The sequence below is a fragment of the Caloenas nicobarica genome, chromosome 16 (genome assembly GCF_036013445.1).
Source record: "Caloenas nicobarica isolate bCalNic1 chromosome 16, bCalNic1.hap1, whole genome shotgun sequence".
NCBI classification, from domain to species: domain Eukaryota; kingdom Metazoa; phylum Chordata; class Aves; order Columbiformes; family Columbidae; genus Caloenas; species Caloenas nicobarica.
Genome location: NC_088260.1, coordinates 5,210,407 through 5,230,063, shown reverse-complemented (window position 1 = coordinate 5,230,063; position 19,657 = coordinate 5,210,407). Strand labels below are relative to the sequence as shown.

Here is a 19,657-nt window from a genome sequence, read left to right as displayed (position 1 = left end):
GTAAATTCTCTTCAGCTGCTCAAAGGACATTTGTGCACAAGCCCAATGCTCAAAATAAAAAAAAAAAAAAAGGTGCTGCTGCGTTTAGTTGGACATACTTGGGTCAACATGGTTACACCAAGGAGGAATTTTACCCATTTCTACTCAAAATTGTCTATTGAAAAATAAAAGATCACAACTGAGCAGAATTTTGTCAGTTTGAGGGTGTTTGGGATTCCTCCCCGCTCCAGCCCTCCCACCAGGACTTAAAATATCTCCAGGCCTGGCTGGGAGAAAATATGGGGAAGAGATCAGAAAGCAAGCTAATAGTAGAAGTGGTTCTTTTTCATGGAAAAAACACTTTTACAAAAAACAAGATGCATTTTCTCCAGAAAAGGCATTTCTGAAGATGTTCTCACTTAAAATGCTGGGGAAAACAAATCTGAACATCTCCCAAAAGAGATTTCTGTTGTTTTATTTTAGGAGGATTCTCTCCTGTTTATTGTTCATACTGTTGGCATTACACCTACCTTATTGCACTCCACAGCACTGGGGCTAGTTTATAACGTAATAGCTTAACTACTCGATTATTACATTTTCTTCTTATTTTTATTTTTAAAATCATTAAGAGCAACTGCTAGTTAGCACCAATTGAAACCCCTTATCATCTTTTCTGGATGAAAGGGGGGGTGTGTTTGTTGTAATGAAACCAGTTTGCATCTAGATCAAAGTCTCTGCTGTTTGCTTCCTCAGAAAAGTGTTTGACACACATGTCAAAGTGTCAAACTATTTCATTACCACACAAAGCAGAGACACTTTGACTAGGAGATAAGATGTTTCCATCAATCAGCATCCAGAAACAACCTCCCCACTATGATTTAAAAAAACCACGAAATAAGGTGGTTTCAGCCACAGCATTCGAACTGTGGATGCGTTAATGGAGCGACATAGTAATAAAAATGGCATGAAAGCAAAGCCCAACAGCAATGCATGAGCATCCCACGATGCTCCTTCTGGGGTCACTGTCCAAGGGGAAATCCCACTTGATAAATGGGAAAACAGGGAAAATAAAGAACCGCTGCTCGAGGGGAGGGGGATGCTGCTGCCGGCCCCAGTGCCCCAGCTTTGAGGCGGGAGTTTGGGGGATGTCCCTGGCCTCGCAGGTGGGAAAAGACGAGTCAAGCCCGAGAAATGCCAGAAAGCCTAAAAACAACCCATTCTTCTTCCCACAGAAAATAAAACATGTAGGTGGAAAAGCCCACACCTTCATCAACTTGTAGCCCAGGCACAGCAGAGATGAGGGTACACGAGGGATGGGATGGACCAGAAGAATGTTACAACACCTTCGAAAAAATCACCAGCCCAAGCTGACTTCTTCTGGGGGGAACCACCAAAACCAGCCCAAGGAGGCAGCCCTGAGGAGCAGAGAGGGCTCAGGGTCTGCCACAAAGACAAGGAGCCACCTGAGACACCAGGACCAGGTCAGCAAAGCCCCAGGAGGGAGCTGGGACCCCTTGGATACAGCAAAGGAGACGGCAGCAAGTTGGATGGTGTGTGAAGGGACTCATCATGTGCGCTGAGTGCTTTTGCATTTGAAACAGACAGAAATTAATTGCAAAATTTAGTTAGAAAGGAAGATCTTGGGTGCCATCAGCTTGGTCTCCTCTGAAAAGAACACGTAGTAGCTGCTGGTGGTCAAAGTTGCCTTGGTGAAACACTCCTGAGATGCATGGTTGGGTGCTACGTGGTGACACGAGGCCAGGGGACACTTGTGCTTGATGCCAGTGACCACACCACTAACGGGCTGTGGGATCTACTCAAAAGTCAGCACAACAAATGTGTTTGTTCAAAGGAAAACAGAGTTGAAGCAGCAGCAAGTCGTGGTGGGCATCAGAGAAAAGCCTGCTCAGAACTGGTCATGCTGGGGGAGCTGTGCAGGAACACTTCATCTCTACGTAAATACTGTCGCCGTCATGCCAGCAGAGCCACCGGCTCCGATACTGGCTAGAAGTTATCAGCTGAGCAAATTCGGCTTGTTTAATTTTATATTGCTCTCAGGCACGTTTGCCTCTCTGATTTCCCCCAAACACTCTCTCTGGAGGAAGGAGACTTATTTCTCAGCCTCACCTCACCCTCCCATAGGATCCACATAGATTTACAGATGCAGAAGAAAAGCAGCCGTGACCAGACCGAGGATGCTCCCCAGGTTAATTCAGGTCAGAGACGAGCTCCCAGATGGAGTGAGCCATTTGGGGCAGGGATGCAGCTCCTCTCCGCCAACCCCTTTGCAAACTCCTCTTGCAAAATTGGTTTTTAGCAAAGCCACTTATCACCTTAACCATCTATCGATTCCCTGACTCCTGGCCAGAGCTCCCAGGATCCAGCACAGCGCGGGCAGGAAAAGCAGAAAAACCCAACTGCAAATGAGGGCACTAAAGAGCGTGGCTGAGATCGCCCTTGACCACGAGCAAAGAAATGGTCAGAGGCTCACTGGGAACTTCAGTGCAAACACCGCCAGACAGAAAACTTCTGCTTTTTTGGTTTGGTTTGGTTTTTTGCCATGTCCAGAGGAGAGATGCAGGTGAGCCGGCTCCATCCCACCAAGGCCAAATCCTGCCCTCTGATGTGGCTGCATCACCGAGCTGGAACCTGCGCATCACCCGAGTGCAATGCCAGGGTCCTTGGTTCCCATGTGGCAATTGCAAGAGAATAAATAAATAACCGCCTGAGCATCCTTCTCCAGCGATCACACGCCGCCTAAATCCCATCTCCGCGGCCACGATGGCCCTGGAGCCGCCGACGCCAGGACATGGGCTGCGAGCAGGAGCTCACGGCCCCGCGAGCTTCCCGGCAGTATCGATCTCCCAGCAGTAACAGCCGGTATAATTTTGCTTAGCTTCAAATACCTGGCGATCATGAATTCTTTGGCCACAAGGTTATAAAGCATTCTCTAAAACATGAGAAAAAGATTAAGCCTGCTTATAGTTAATAATATACTGTACACTGTCTATCAAGCTGGCTGTTTGCTATTGAGAGCCTACTATTACACACTTATTTAAAAGGCCTTTCAAGGCTTCCGAAGAAAGTGCAGTTATGCATTTTTTTTTCTGGCAAGAACTACTATAGATAAACATCAATTCACTCCTGCAGATCACAGTCGCAGTAAATAAATTTTTCAGGAAGCTAAGTTCCATACAAAGCCTCCTCAAAGCTCCCATTTCACACAACATCAATGTTCGGCCTCTGAGAAATAAAAAAGCTGTAAGGTTGCTTTATCCAGAGCTAAATTATCAATTGCAGCTGCTTAAGAAAAAAATAAAAATAGGGCATTTCAATGAGAAATCAGTGCGGGAGGTAAACAATACAGTTGCTAGATGGCGATACCAGTTAGAGACAAAACAGGGAAAGACAGGGATTTTGCTGGTGATTGATCTGGACCTTCTGTGACGGCGTCTGCAGCCCCGCATGCTTTGCTGCAGCCCCAAATGCACCACTGCAGCCCCAAATGCACCACTGCAGCCCCAAACGCATCAGTGATGGTGAGGAGGGAGCAGCCAGCTCCGGGCAAGCTCAGCAGCCAGCGCTCGTGCTATTTTCTTTTATAGCTTTTTAAAGTAGCAGACTGGGATTATCCATTATAAAGCATTTGTCACAAAAAAATAAAAACCACCCACGCCAGTTATAACGGTAAAAGCCACGTCTCCCCGGAGCTCTCGCGAGGCGGGATGGAGGGAGAGCTGCCCGGCCGAGCCCGCGGTGCCGGATTCTGCCGGCTCAGACAGCGGGAGGGAGTTACAACCCACTGGGATCCAAAAGTGCTTTTCGAAGCATCTCGTCAGGATTCTGCCACGGGATGGGAAGGGACGGCAGGAAAAACGTCGCGGCTCAGCCCTTTCTAACGAAGCCCCGGCCACTTTGAGCAGCATCCCGCAGGGCTGCTGCCCGCCGCCTGCCCAATAATTCAGTCCTTGGGGGGCACATCCATACTCTGTCAGAGCCAGGACCGTGCTAATATTCAGGATGCTCCATCTGGTCTTTAAATAAGCTGGGCTCTGTGCTTGTTTAATTATGAGCCTAAAAAAAGACCAAAAATACAGAAACCCTTCCAGGGTCTGGTTGTGCACCCTGGTAGGAAAGCGGGGATGGGTAAGGAGAACTGCTGCCAAAATACCGTCCGCATGTCCCTCATAGCAAGACCTAATGAACCCCAATACCCTGCGGTGCCCAAAATTGTTGGAGCTTCATAACTCACTTAAAAAAAAAAAAAAAATCAAGGAGGAGAAAGGACAGGGCTGTGTTCTGGTTTTGGTAAACTTCAGATCAAATCAGCGCAGCTTTCGAGCAGCACACAGGGTTGTACTCGCCAGCCGTGGCACTGGCACAGGTCCAAATTCATAGACCCAAAATGAACCCTGAGCTGCAATGGAACAACTCCCTCGCACGCCCTTCAATCGCAAATGAAGCAGCAAAGCTCCGTCCCCAACCCCACCGGTGCGGTTTGCTCGGTGAGGACGGCAGAACCGGCCCCGGTGCGGTTTGGGGTGAGCCCTGTCTGGAGCAATGACGCTAAAACCCAGCGACCCACCAGCGATTCATGTACTCAGTTGTTAAACAAAAGGGCAATTTGGAGAGTTAATAAGTTACCAGAGGAGCCGCTGCCTTGCTCAAGCACAAGAACTGGGCAGCTCCCCATTGCCTGACAGAGGCTAAAGACCCATCATCTCCATCAACACTTCCTAGGCACTGGTTATTTAAAAAAAAAAAAATGAAAGCCAGGTCAGCTGCCCCTCAGCTCTTTACAACAATGTTTTTCTTTCAGCTCATCTCAGAAAATAACCAGCAGATGCTCAACAGAGGAGCACATTTTCCATCACTAAAATAAACTTAATTCTGAAGTCGTGAACTTGTGACACCCATTGCTCTCCTGAAAATAAAACCGCCAGGGATGATATAATATGCATATTTAACCTTCTGATGTTGCTAACGTTTTTAGCAGAAACTGATATATCACCCGTGCCCGCTGACAGGCGCGAGAGCCCAGAAGCTGTTGCTGTGGCTATTAGCAAACCGCTATTACCTGCAGAGTTATTTCTACGTTACAGAAATGAGCTCTTGGGCTTATGGTATTGAAAAGGCTACAACACCCAGCGGGACCAGGGAGCTCATCCCATCACCAGCCAGAGGCTTTGGGACGCCCTTCCTGGTACTTAAGTCAGCACCTCATCAAATCAACAAAACCCCATACATATATATATATATATATATACACTCAGAAATACACCAAATTTTAAATAAGAGGCAAGTCTTTCAAGAAAAAAAAAAAAGGAAAAAAAGAACCTGCCAGGAGCAAGCCCCCACACAGCCCTGATCTTAATTGATCCAAGGCAAGAGGGAAAATATTTATTTAGATTAAGGAGATTGCCAGAAGGCACAAGTTTTAAAAGTAAAATGCCAAAGCACCCAGGGAAAAACCATGCAAATTACCACCACGACCGAGTTCTTATCTATATCAATATCTGCCGGCAACAGACTGTCCCCAGCCACCAGCGCCCAGCCAGCAACCACAGAGTCATCTGTATTCTAGCGACACTCTTCCCAAAGTTACGTTTACAAGACTTTTACTGTTTCTATTAGTGAAAAAAAAAAAAAAAAAAGGTTTTAATTTTCAGAGAGTCCTGTTACAGTGGTTGTTGACCACTTCAAGCCTAAATTTCCGTTTAGGAATGAAAATCTACATCGCACACGTCTTTACAAAAAAGAAACGTGTGCTTATCAAGATGCAATGCAGTATGTCAAGTTTGGGATGCTTTTTGTGTCCCAAGTAATAATTAAAAAAAAAAAAAGCGCATCTGCCCAGGTCCCCATCCAGTACTTAACTTTTAATAGGAATTCAGCTCTTTTAGTGTTCATGATGAAATCAAAGTTACTCCCTCAGAAACTTTGCCCACGCTCAGGAGTTTGGCCAGGACCGCTCAGCATCCCTGGGGTTTGTCCCCTGCTCCGCCAGCACCCACAAGCTTATCTTGAAGGTGCTTCTTGGTGGCCCTTGGGGACAGGAACCCCCTGGAAGGGTTGAGCTGAGCACCCCCAATGTGCTTTTCTCTATAAGATTTGATGACTGGTAAGTAAGTGGTAAGTAAATGTTTTTTCCATCAATAACAACAGATAGATAAATCAAAGCTTCAGCGTCGGATCTCTTAAACAGCAACAGGGATGTCCTGCTGAATCCGTAGATGAATCAAATACCTGGCACAAGGCTGCAGATAATCCCCACGGTTTATTTTGGGGGAGCCAGGGCGAGGGAAGGCGGGGGGCAGGCTCCAGCCCTGGCCAGGATTTGCGTATTAGTAAAAAACAAACAATCCTGTAAATAACGAGCCCCTCGTCCTGTCTCCACCACGCTCCTCTTATTGAGTGAGTCAGATGTTCTGCTGATTAAAAATTGATCCATTTCAAAATCTAATCAACAGAATAGGATTCTTTCATATGTTATCAAGGCAGCTGCTGACAACAAAAACCAAACCTGTTATTAACCCATGAACCCCAATGACCTGAACCTGGCTGGGCTCTGCAACTCTAAATTATTCAGTAGTCCAAGAGCAATACCCGTAAGCCTGATGAATTTACGCCCCGAGCGGAGCTGGTGGGGGTTAAAGCCAATATCACAGACCCAGGGGTCCCTGGGGAGGCGGTTCATGACACGCTGCCACTCCGTGTCATGCCTGGGAATACATTACCGGTGTCTGCTCGGCTTCGCCTTGCAAATGTCTAGTCCTTTTTTTTTTTCCTGGTCTTGTTTTTTAAATGACTTTCCGGATTCAGCACGGCACCGTAGGGAGCAGCCCTGTGCCGGCAGACCCCAGGCAACACTGCCGGTCTCTGCTCGAGCCCCAGGTCATCGTCATAGAACAAAATTCATAGAGCAAAAGGCTCGCACCCCTGCTTTGACCATCGCCCAGCATCACTGCATCAGCCACGGAGGAACAGGGAAACTGGGAACCTGCCACACGCAGCATCAGCCGCTGGTTGATCCACTCACTGTAAGAGGCTTGAACCAGAATGGGGAAAAATAGGTGCCACGTAAACCAAGCTCAAAGACAATAATGGCTCTTCTCTTAAATCAGAATATATTTGGAAGTTTAATGACTCTCCGAGCTCTCCATAAAGCCCAAATAAACCGTGGGGAGCCCCCTCAGACTGGCCACAGTTGATCCCGGTTCTGCTTCGGATTAAACCCCTGGCAGGCTCCCGGTGAGACCTCCCCATGCACTTCAGCATCCTTCCAGGGATGCTGCCTGGTGGGGTATCAGAGTGATTCAGACACGGAGAACGCAGCAGGGGTTTGCCCCTTGGTAAATTAGATATTCCATATAATTTCATTATATTACAAGGTAGATATCAGGGAATGACTCTTGGAAGAGAAGCTGAGCCATCCTGGCATAGCCAGCGATACATTCCTGTGATCTGCAAGGATGTAAGTAAACAACCTTTGGTTTGTCCCTCCATCGTCATCGTTACCTCTCCGGGGGCCACGGTGGCTCCCTTGGTGCTGCCAGGGCAGACAGGCTCACCCAGCACCGACCGTCCACCCCTCCGCTCCCTCCTCGCTATCTAATAATCACACTTGTGCAAAGCTGTTGCCATACATACGGAAAAGAGAAAACATCCTTGGAGAGCCTAACAATCAGACAATTTTTAAGATCATGGAGCATTAAACCATTCCCAATAGGGTTTACTAATCAAACAGCCAAATCCTTCATAACCAACCAATCCCTACAGAGCAATTAAATCCTTCCCCTTTAAAACACTTGGCACGCCGTCTGGGGAGAAAAAGAAAAATTTGCAAAATTCATTTGATAAATTAACCAGGGAAAAGAAAGAAGTGAATCAAGCTTTGTTCTTTTCATTTTTTTTAATTATGGAATTCACAATGCCTGAATAATGTTTAATAAGAACTATGAAAATTCCTAACAGTATTACAACACAACACAAAAGAATTAACCTGGTTACCGTGAAAAATTGCATATTTAATTAAGAACAGAGAGTTCAAAACTATCCAGAGATTTCAAAAGTACTGTTGCCTAAGGGGCTAAATTACACGCTCGCAGTGCTGCTAACAGGGCTGGAGCGCGCAATCATTACCCAAGTGTCCCCATTAAGTGACAATGGGCAGATGACATCAAATTCATTTCAAAAGCAACAGGAATTGAAGCATTCACTTGGGTAGTGGAAGGCAAAGCGACTATCCTGCTGGTATAAACCAGACCCCTTGTTGATAAAGGCAATAATTAAAGAATAATGTTAATTAGCTGCTTTTATTTGAGAGAAAAGTGCAGTGGCAGGAGACGCCGCTACCTCTGAGGTGTGTGCCAAGTGGAGAAGGGAGCGGGAAGAGCTGCTGGCCCTGATGGCCACCAGCATCCTGGATGCGGGGTCACGCACCGGAGCCGTGCCACGGGCTGCGACCTGCTGGCCTTGGGTGGCCACGGCACTGGGCAGCCCTTGCCACCACTGCAATGGGGTCTGCGGAGTCAAGAGGGGGTTGGGATCAGCCCATCACGGGTGCCGGAGGAAGGGGACTGGAGTGACACAGCCAGAGCGTCCCGCTCCAGCACAACGTGCCACGAGCAAATGGAGAAGCCTCCACTAGGGCACTGCTGAGGGGAACCTCCCGGGACCCAGCACTAAGCTCTGCCCCATCAGGCTGGACACAAGGAAAAAATTTTGCCCCTGAGGGTGGTGAGACCTTGGGCCAGGTTGCCCAGAGAGGTGGTGGATGAACCATCCCTGGAGACATCCCAGGCCAGGCTGGACGGGGCTCTGAGCACCCTGAGCTGGTGCAGATGTCCCTGCTCGTGGTGGGGGTTGGACCAGATGAGCTTTCAAGGTCTCTTCAAACCCAAACTATTCCATCATTCTATGGAGGGTGATGAGCTGCCGTCCTGGGGGTACAGGGAGCTGCAGTACAGGGATCCCCAAGAGCCTTCCTCCTGGAGAGCACCATCCTCCTCCCCATCACCACGTACTGCTGCATCACACGCAGGCATCATGGGGGGCTTTTAGCAACACCCAAACCGTGCCCCTGCTCTCTCTTCACCCAAGAAACCAGGGTGACATCAGGGGTAACAACTACCCAGCTCCCAGGGGATGAAGCAACGTTTGCAAACCGCTGCGAGAGCCACAGATGACGGCAGCTCTCCCCATCGGTGTGATTAATAAAGAATAAATGTCCTTCGCAGCCAGGCTGAGCAATAACACACCGACTCCGGCGCCGATGAGCGGCTGTGCTTACACCGCACATTACAAGACGCGCTGCCAGCACCAGGTAATACTTTATTATATTATCCCGACGGAAGAAAACAAAGGATGCCCGAGGTCCTGACTTCGGTGTAAAACTGCAGGAGCGTTACCAAAGGCAACGGCAGCGTGTTTGGAGCAGCTGACGCACGGCACAGCTCCTACGACAGGAATATTTACATGGGGTTCAAATTGGTTGTTTACTTTTTTAGAAAATCCGCGTTGCAGAAGAACTAGCTAGCACGCACACGCCAAGCAATTAATATTAAAACGGCCACGCGTTAGCAGTGAGTCGCTTAAACTGCAGCTAAATCAATACTCTGGGGTCCTGTTGCAGCTTTGGGGAAATCATTAAGTGCTACACCAAAGTAGTCAAAAAATAATTACACGGCAAGGCCATAATAGGAAAAAAAAAAAAAAGCACCGAAACCATTTTGGAAGGTGGTGTTGGTGTGTTCAGCTGTGTAAAATCAGGAAGCTCAACTTAAAAGAAAATCCACCAGTGGTGGGGATGCTGCAAAGCAGCTCTTTGGCAGACACAGCCAAAATAAATCATATTAAATGTACAGATGAAGCTGAAGGAGCCCATCATCGCACACCACCCTTCCAACAGTGTTCCTGCCTGCAAGCCCAGGGTGAGCAGCTATTGCCCCCCCAGCACCCCAAATCCGAGCCGGGATCTGCCAGCGCCGGCTGGGGATGATGCGAGGAGGGGGCGATGCTGCTCATTAACAGGCACTGCAGTAAATATCAAGCACTTCAGCTTTCCAGGCTAAGGCTTTTGGTTAGATTTTACTGATGACCCCCTGTGGCTGGTGGCTTGCTGGCTTCGAGAGCTGCTGCTTCATGGCACTGATACATCCTGGACCTCTTTAAAGATGCCCCCAAGATCCTCAAAATGGGCAACCGTAACAGGGCACACAACCCTTCCAAGGGCCATTCTCTGCGGGGGACCACGGACAAGTGCCCAGCCACACCGCCATGGCATGGGCACAACCGCCACAATGCTGCCAGGCCCCTTTTTGGGGCGATTTGCAAGAATACTCCATCCCTTACACCCCAGGAGCAGGGAAACTGAGGCACAAAACCATCACCCGAGGGAGCAAGCAGGTGCTGGGACAGAGCCCGACCCAGCACCAGAGTAGTCTGATTCCATCCCGAATCTCAGACTTCTCAGCCTACAATGGGGAAGGGGACACAGGGACACCATCCTGTTATTTTATGGCGGGCCAGGAACAGGAATTCTGAGTTTTAACCCTCCAGCAGAAAAACCCCACTGCCCCATGCTCACCCCCATCCTCTCCACCCGCTGAGCCCTGAGATGCTGGGACGAGGCACCCGGAGCCCCAGCTCACCCCCCCGAGCCCCCGCCCCATCGTCAAAGCCAAGCCAGGAATGGGAGATCTTAGACACCGATCCCAAATGAACTGGACCCAGCATGGGGCCAAATCCTCCTTTCCAGGTTTTGCTGCCTCAACAAGACACCAAAAGCTGCAGGAAAGCATGCAGCACAAAAAAAAAGTAATTAAAGGAAACTCAGTCATAGATCCTAACGCAACATGCACAAGAAAGTGTTACGAAAGGGGAAAACTTTTTAATAAAGTCTGCAAGTATATATTCCTCCTTTATCAGCCTCAAGATTTATTGACCCAAGAAGGCATATTGACTGAATAAATCTTGATAATGACCCCAGCAGAAGTCAATACCTGCTTATTATCTCCCAAGTTGGGGAATTACATCTTTCGGTAATAGGAGCAGGATGGTACAAGATGTTCTGAGAAACTTCACCCATGCTTTTTTTTGGGGGGAATGGATGTTTCTAATGCGTCTTTTCCAAACCAAGAGGGAATCTGCAACACCATTAATACAGCAAGCAAGCTGCGGTGGGGTTTCCATCTCAAGGTCTGGTAAGGGAGGAGCACAGACCATCGCTTTTGAACCCTAGATTAATTTAAAGGCAGGCTCTCGAAGAGCAGGATGCTGCAGCTTTCCATCGCCCTCCCTCCTCCCTGCAAACCATGGCCCCGCATTTTCAATTTATTGTGTTGCGCTGGCAGCTCCCGAGATAAATCCCTGAAATTCAAGACATGGGAATTCCCACAGCTGGGGATGTTCAGCGCCATCATTACAGCGGAACCCAAGGGAGGAGGGAACAGCACCACCACCATCCCACGGGATACACAGCCACCCCGAGAACGCAAATACGCTGCTTGTCCCCACCAGCAAAAATAGGAGGGGAAAACAGGGGAGCAGACAGGCCACTCCATCCCCCAAATCCATAGGCAAGCAAAGCCTTCTGCATTTAAACATGGTGCTTCTTTTGCCAACAGTTAACTTCCCATTCAGCAGAGAACACAGTAGCTATGGGACCGGCACACACAACAATTATGCCTGCATTTTTATTCAAAGTCTCTGCAGACGGCAAGAAAAATTAACTGAAGGGAGCAGCTCCTGTGCCAACATATGGAGGGAGATGAATAGCGAGTTCTGCACGCTCCGCCGAGGTTATCTAGTTAAGCAAGTACCTCCTGAAGGACTCACGGGCTGGGAGTGTACTGTTTGCTTAATCTGGTCATAAATAATAATTCGGATCAGCAAACACTTTAATATTCAGCTCCACCTGCAGCACAGCAGCCCTGCTGAGCCCTGGCAAACTCACGGCCGCGAGGCAGCGGGAGGTGATGACGCAGCCCAGGGACCCCAAGGAAATGGCTCATCCCCAAACCCACCTCCACGCCGGACAGTCCCCCAGGAGGTGATACCTCCCTCTGATAACCTTCCCTCTGCTCCCACAAGATCAAATTATATATCCACCCTTGTCCCCTATTTGCCTCTTGGTCATAATGCCTTTCTTTTTCCCCTCCTCCACCAAGGCCAGAGACAATCCACCAAACTGGATCAGGAGGCCAGCACGCACATCTCTAATGGGCTGCGGCACGCACACAATTAATTAATGGATTTATTAATTAGGGAAGAAGTCGCTCTTCGGGCTGAAATTGGGGTCACCAGTTTCTAAAGTGAGAGCTGTGGAGCTAAAGATAAACTCTCATTTTCTGCTGCGCTCTTCTTGTCTGGCAGCGTCTCAATTATTCAGCCACAGGAAAGCGGGGGGGAATTAAAAAAACCCACATTTCACTTTAGAAACTTCATGGTCCAACTTTCTGCGGATGGACAACACCGGCCCAACCGTGGGTGGGACCAGCAACATGGCCTGCCTCGTTCTCCCCTTCACATACAAATTGGAAATATCAGAAATATCAAGTATTTGCTTCTAATGAAGGATTTTGGGGGAACGGTGGGATGGATGCTGCACTCCAGCCCGTCCCAAGGAGGGAGCTGCAGTGGAGACGTGGAGGAAGGGGACACCACAAGCTGGTCAACGACGGTGACATCAATGGACACATGAGTACCACAGTCACTGAGGGGCCACGCTGGAGCATCAGCTACGCTTCGGTGGTTGGTTCAGCTGAACCTCCCTAGTGGCACCTGGAAGGAACAAGCATTTCTAGCTGCCACGGCCCTAGATCTCTAAGAAAACAGCACTCCTGGGCGAAGGAAAGAAATGTCACTAGCGTCCCTGCCGATGCATGGGCTGCAGAGCACAGCTGCAATAGGAGACAGAGGAGAATCCACGTGAAGAGCATCATCATGAATGCCCTGGACATTGGGAACCTCTCAAGAGGAGCACATAACCCTCAGAAAACAGATACCACCGCCACAAGATAAACACCTGCAGAGAACGAGGCTTCATTAGTGCCACTGCCCCTAAATTCATATTAATGGTTTAAACGGGACGATTCTGCAGCCCACATGCCTGGGGAGCACAAACCATCTTTGCAACCCCACAGCGCTCCTCAGCCACCCCAAGCATGGGCTGCACTTGCATAAACTCCAAGATTTCAGCTTGGAAAGACAAAAATACCCGAGATGGGGCACCCAGAGCCCCCCCTCAGGCTCCCTTCTCTTCCCCTTGGGCACCAGCCCACCCTCCACCTCTGCAATGCTAGGGTGGGAACGGATGGCGTTGGGTGCTGGAAGAAACTGGAAGGTCCCACCATTTGCTCCATAAGAGCCCCCCAAAACACACAGAACCCAGGGAATTTGCAGAGGTGAATTTTCCCCCCATTCACAGCCCCAAAAGTGCCTTGTCCTCCCCCCGAGATTATCCTGCCCGCAGGCTGCTCCACCAGAGTGCAGTTAAGTTTATTAGCCCAAGCTCCAGGAATTAAGCTTCAGCCAAGAGGACTGATAGCTTATTTACTGCTGTCGTCTATATAAAGAAGAATTTTGACACATTGTTAAATGATAGCACATTTAGATAAGTCAAGCTGTCATATCATTTAATGGATGTCTAAACTCCCTCTGTAGCTGATATGTAAAATTTATGCACTTCAGAATATCATAAGGTTATAATATTTTAATCACATCCACAGTTGTGGGGTTTTTTTCTCCCCTAAACTTTGAACAGCTAAAAAACATTCCATCAACCACACCGCGCTTCGAGGCTCCCGGCACGCTGCCATCCGGCAGAGCCGCCACCGAAGTTTCTGCCCAACTCCGCTCCGGCACGCGGAAAGCGTTCGCATTACAGGAAATAAAACGAAGAGCATTTTATTTGACGAACCAAACACTGGAGCCGTATAGCCAGAGCTCATCTGCATAATGAGATGTGAAGACATTTATAAAAGATGGCTATAATCGGTCTCTCTCCTCTCACTCGCAGTTGTATTTATTATCCCAAATCAGCAGCTCACAACTCTTGCTATTTTTTGCCATTTTAACACAGAACAGGCTAGATTAAAACCGCATCCAGCACGCGGAGCGTGTAATCCATACAATGCTAACCGGAAGATAATAAACCGAGAGCAAATTAAAACACAAAAAACCCACAAAGGTATGAATCCCACTATGACTATTATACACAAGAAAGCTGTAAAAAAATACTGCATTAGTAATGTACACAATAAAACAATCTCATAACCCAGTGAAATATGTCTGGTATTATCTTTGATAGAATTTTATCTCTTCTCATTTCCGAGACTATGTGCTGTAAAAAGGCTCAACGCCATCTCGATCAAAGTGCTGCCGAGTAGCACATTATCTACATGTTTTACATATGCCCACCATTCATCAGGGTTGCTCAAACTCTGCCATTCCCAGCCAGCCCCAGGCCAGCAGAGCTTCTCAGACACATGCATTAAAAAGAGAGAAAAAATAAAAAGGAAAAAGCTCTTGGAAGAATAATAAACGGATTGTTTCCCTTACTTTTTTTTTCCTATTTTCTTTTTAATTCTTTTTTTTTTAATAGAGGGCATTAGGCCAAGCTGGCACAAGGTCACCTTTCCCACCGTGATCCCAGCAAGGCGGCAGAACTGCTGCCTGGACAGAAGTCAATCCCCAGCGCTCCCTCTCCAGCTCCGTACCCAGGCACGGCTGCCCAGCCAAGCAGAACGGCGGGGAAGGAAAGCGGCTGCCCATCTCCCAGCCCACCTCTCCCCCCGGCAAAGCCCCCCCGACAAACCCACGGAAAAGTAGCTGCCAATATTTGTCTTTAAATAAAGGTCTGCGCGCACCCAGGAAAAGTCATTAGTGTGATGTAGCGAGGAACGCTTTTGTATCCAAACTGCTTAGACCCGTAATCCCTTTCCGACCACAATGCCATAAATGAGCAGTCATGGCAAACCGACCAGCCCTGGTACCTGCATTACTTTTAGGGTTGCGTATCACAGATGTAGCACGTAATCTCCTTAAAAGCCAAAAATGTATTAAATGCTGGAACTGTTGATACAGTACTGAAGCCCCATAAATCGCATTTCAATTTGTTTACTCCGCTATGAAGCACGCTGTATTTTAAACTCTGTAATATCCTACAGGGATAAACCCATTTAATATCCATGTAAATGAGCATTTCGGCTTTTGTAGTAGATCCAGGTTGGGTTTCATCCCATTATGTTGGGAGAGCTATTGTGTTAATTATCCGCCTCCCCCCTACATCGGCGCCTATTTAAGGTCACAAAACTGTCAGCATCCCCTGACAAATCTTCCCTCGCACACGTTAACAAAAGGACTTACCGTTAATTTCACAGACCGAGGGCACCACGGCGGGATACGGCATCCGTGACCTGCCCAGAGCCACAAAGGATCTCTCTCCCGCCGCATCCATCACAAGTCCCGACCGCTGGGTACGAGCCCTCACCCCAGCCGGCTCTCAGGACTGACCAGCCGCCGACTGATACCGATCGCCTTCACCGACATTCAGGGCTGAGCGAGCCCCAGCGCCGGCACCGCAAACCCCCGGCCCTGAATAACAATGGGAACGCGGCGGGGCCCCGGGCAGCCCCGCTCCGCCATCCCCCGGGCTACCGCGCATCCATCATCTCCATCAAGAGCCTCTGCCCTCCCAGCGCCCGGCTCCGAACACCAGCGAGGGGACGCAATTACAGAGCCGTCCCCGCTCCCGGGACGGGGCGGGTGGGGACGGAACGACGACACCGGGGACACTTTGCAGCCCGCGGGCACCTGCGGCTCCGCTCCGCGGGCGGGGAGCGCAAGAAACTTGGCGGAGCGGCGCGGGGGGCCGCGCTCCCCGCAACTTCATCCCGCGGTAACTTCCCTCCCTCCCTCCTTCTCCTCCCGCCGGGGCGGAGCGGCGGCCGCCCCCCCCTCCCGCTCCCAGCCCCGCTGTCACCTCGGGGGCGGCGGGGCGGGGGCCGGGGCGGCGCGGCTCCATTGCCGCTAGCGCTGCTCCATGCTCCCGGGCGGCGCCGAACAAAGAGCGGCGGCGGCGGGGATCAATTTCTGATACCTATCGATGGGGAAAGGCGGGCGGAGGGAGAGAGGGAGGGAACGGGGTGGGGGGGGGGGGGAGAGGGAGGGATGGGGGCGGCCGCCTGGATCCCCCCCCGCGCCGGCTCCTCCGCCAGCCCCGCGGCCGCCGCCACCACCAACCTGGAGCCGGCGGACATCAAACCGCGTCCGGTATCGAAACATCGATCCCACGTCGGCGGCCATCTTGGGGGAGACGGGCGGCGCGGAGGGGCGCGGAGCGGCGCGGAGCGGCGCGGAGGAGCCCGCCCGCCTCCCCCGCCGGGGGCGGCCCCGCCGCCTCGCCCCGCCCGCGCTCCGCGGGGAGGGAGGGGAGGCGGCCACCCCCCAAACCCGGCTCCGCCCGCGGGGACCGTGGGACGCCCCCGCCGGGGAAGGGGCGCAGAGCCGCGGTACGATTGATTTTCTTTTAAAAACAAATCGGTGTTTTATAAACACCGAGCCCCAGCGGGGAGGGGGAAATTCACCAGCCGGAAGCTGCTGGTTAAACTTTCTCAGGTTGTTTTATTTTTTTTTTTTTCTAACCTGACACATCTAGCACCTTTGACCTTGGTGGGAATTGGCACAGCAAGCATCCAGTACACCACGGCCAGAAAAATCCCCAAATTCATACTGGTTTAGGACTGCGTTTTTAAATTACTTAATGCAGTTGGGCTCTGAAGAATTCGACCAACTTCAACAGAAGAATGGAATGCAGCCAGTAATGCCTGGGCAGCAACCAAACCTGTGCAAGAAATACCCCTTTTGCTTTCCTACCAAAGCAAATAAAGGACTTCACGGTTTCTGCCTCACATTGCCCCATATCCTGTTGTACCGACCACACCAACATCTCAAGGGCTTTGAGCATTAATTTCCCTTCCCCGGGGGAAGCGATAACCTCCCAGCAGAGCTGAGCCGTGTTTGCACTGGAGGGAGCCCAGCGCCGCTGGCCGTGACTCACTTCTGAGCAGCAAAGGGCTGAGCTGCCCCTTCGGGTGCGTTTTGCAGGAGAGTTTTTGCAGACCAAGCAAGTGCAGCATTTTAATATTCCTGCTAAGGAACAGGTAACACCCCAAGCTGTTGTGCAGGCACATGCACATCTCCGCACATAGAAGAGCCCAGGGCTCCTGCCAGGCTGTGACGCAAACCCACATCCCCACTCCCCCAAAACCCAGTGTGAAGCGAGCTGGGCCCCCCACCCCATGGAGGGGGATGCAGTATTGAAGGGCTGCCCCAGGCTGCTTTGCCTCTGAAACTGCAAAGAGGACAAGGGTGACAGGCAGCAGCCCCCTCAGTCACCAGCACATTGGTGTGTGTCCCCTCCATCTTACCTGTCACCACTTGCAGAGATCCCCATGCTTGGGGAAGCTGGATTGAGATGGTCAACCATCCCAGCAGCCACCATTATCCATGTGCGTGGACACCAGCAAACCCAGGACAAGTGCTCCTGCAGCTGTCGGTCACAGTCCATCACTGTCCCAGTCCCAAAGCTCTCAGCTCCTCTTGCTGCAGCAGATCTTGCGGCACTGGAGTGTCTTTCTGCACGTAGCTGGGGATGAAGCGGCTCCTCGGCCATCCTGGGGCTTGTCCCCACCTGGCAGCCCAGGCACCATCCTGCTGCTGTTACCTGCATTTTGCAGGACTCTTGAGATTCGACTAAAAAGCAACAATTCAAATTCAGAAGACACCAAGGAAAAGCAATATCCTTCAAACTTCACTCTGCTGCGTGGGTGCTTCTGACTGTCACAGGGACATGTCTGCTCCTTCCTTTCTTGCTGTCTGAAGTTCACCTGAGCCAGGAAAAGTGTCCAAAAGCATAAGGCAGACACCTAAAATGACCTTGGCACCACGCTGTAGCATAAGCAGCAAGGAAACAATCTCATCCTTCTCATCTCTTCCACTCAGAAAAACTTGGAGCTGCTCACAATCCCACAATTGTGAAATGCCTCAAGCAGAAGAACAAGTGAATAGAAAATAAAAGTTCAAAGAGAGGAGTTGCAAGCACCGAGGCAGTTTGTGTTGGAGAGAGCCTGGATGCTCCTGCGAACCCTGCTCCAGCTTGCCCCCCACTTCCAGAGCTGGCTGGAGAAGGAGCTCCCAGAGCAGATCCTCCTCATGGTGCTGCAACAAAAACATCCACCTGGAACCATTGAACTGCAGATGCAATTGCAAACATTAAGCTGCAGTCTTGACCCCATTGGCATCAGATGCAAACTCCATGGATGCTCTGACACCCCAACCATTGGGCACCTCTGCACTCCTTCTGCTTGGGCATGCCCAGCTTTGCTCTGGGAACCCAAACACTACAAGTAGACCCTCTCTTAACCCCCAAAATCAGAGAGCCTAAACCCCTGTGAAGCATCGAGATTTATAAGGAGACTGGGTCTGCTGGTGGTGCTAGGCAGGTGCTTCACCTTTGGCTTAATGAGCCTGTAATTAGCCAGGGGTGAGAGCACAGGCTGTGCAAGGTGGGAGCTGCCCCCCAGGAATTAATTTCTGTCCCTCTCTCAGGGCCATGTGCAGGGGGAGGTTTGTTTACAGGATAGGTCAATAGACCCAAGCGGGATGGATGTTCTTTGCTGGAGTGAGTGTTGGTTTCTGCTGTTTGATACCAAGGTATCCTCTCCATGCCAGTGGCAGGGATGGCTCTGTTCATGATAAAGATGCTCCAGGTATCTGCTGTTGGGCATCATCAGAGACAGGTCCCACCAAGGGAACCTTCTCCCTGTGCCCACAAAACTGATCTCATGCCCATAAATCACTGCCCTGCTCTGCTGCCGAGGGAAAAGAAGAGCCTGCTCATAAATCAGAAATAAAACTAACTTGGCATCTTTGGTGAGTAAATTAAATTGTGGGATTTGGAGGAATGTTTATGTTTGGCCAAATCATTAATAAATCAATGGGAGCCATAAGGAAGAGGAGAGGGGCTGTGTGCCATGCCACACAGAGGGATGGAGAGCAGGGGTCAGCACACTCCGTCCCCGCTCCCCCGGTGTCACTGTGTCCCCTCAGGCACTGTCCCAGTGGCCCTAGGGCATCCTGAGGAGAGCAGGGGGAGCCTGGTCCCGCCGTCCCCCCACCACCCAGGGCTCACCCGCCCTGGGGAGCACTGTGAGGCACAGGTTAATAAATCAGTTTGTCTCCAGAATGGTTTGCTTTGTGCGCCTGACAATAGCCCGTTGTAAATGGCAGCCCCTTGCCTCCTCTTCTGAAAGGCTTTTAATTAAAATATGGAAGAGGCTTTTCTGTGTACTTAAAAAAAAAAAAAAAAAAGTTAGATTTCAGCACACTCCTATTTCAGACGTTAATTTATTCTTGCCTTCCTGCCGTTTGTGATCCACATGATAAGTCCTTTGTGCGGTGATCCGGCTCCATTAGGCAGCTGAGGGGTGAAAGCCACACAGCAGCTGTGATGGCGAGCTCAGTTGGCCACCTTGGCCCAAGGATGGGCAGGAGGATGCCAGGAGCCACACTGGGGACAGCAGTGCCATCAGGGCAAGAGGGGATGAGTGAGGCCCTGGGGCTGGCCGGGAGCTCGGGCCAGGTTCAGCCCTGGGTGCAGAGCAGGAAAACCCTC

General features: G+C 50.3%; 1 protein-coding gene across 1 annotated transcript in view; it reads right to left on the bottom strand.

Annotated features, from left to right (window-relative positions):
• Window positions 1-16,390, bottom strand: part of CUX2 (cut like homeobox 2) — a 64,333-nt gene extending 47,943 nt beyond the window's left edge. The window contains exon 1 of the mRNA XM_065646190.1: window positions 16,225-16,390. Within this exon, the coding sequence (XP_065502262.1) occupies window positions 16,225-16,287 (63 nt within the window). The 5' untranslated portion in view covers window positions 16,288-16,390. The remainder of the gene's footprint in view (window positions 1-16,224) is intronic.
• Between the last annotated feature and the right edge of the window lie 3,267 nt (window positions 16,391-19,657).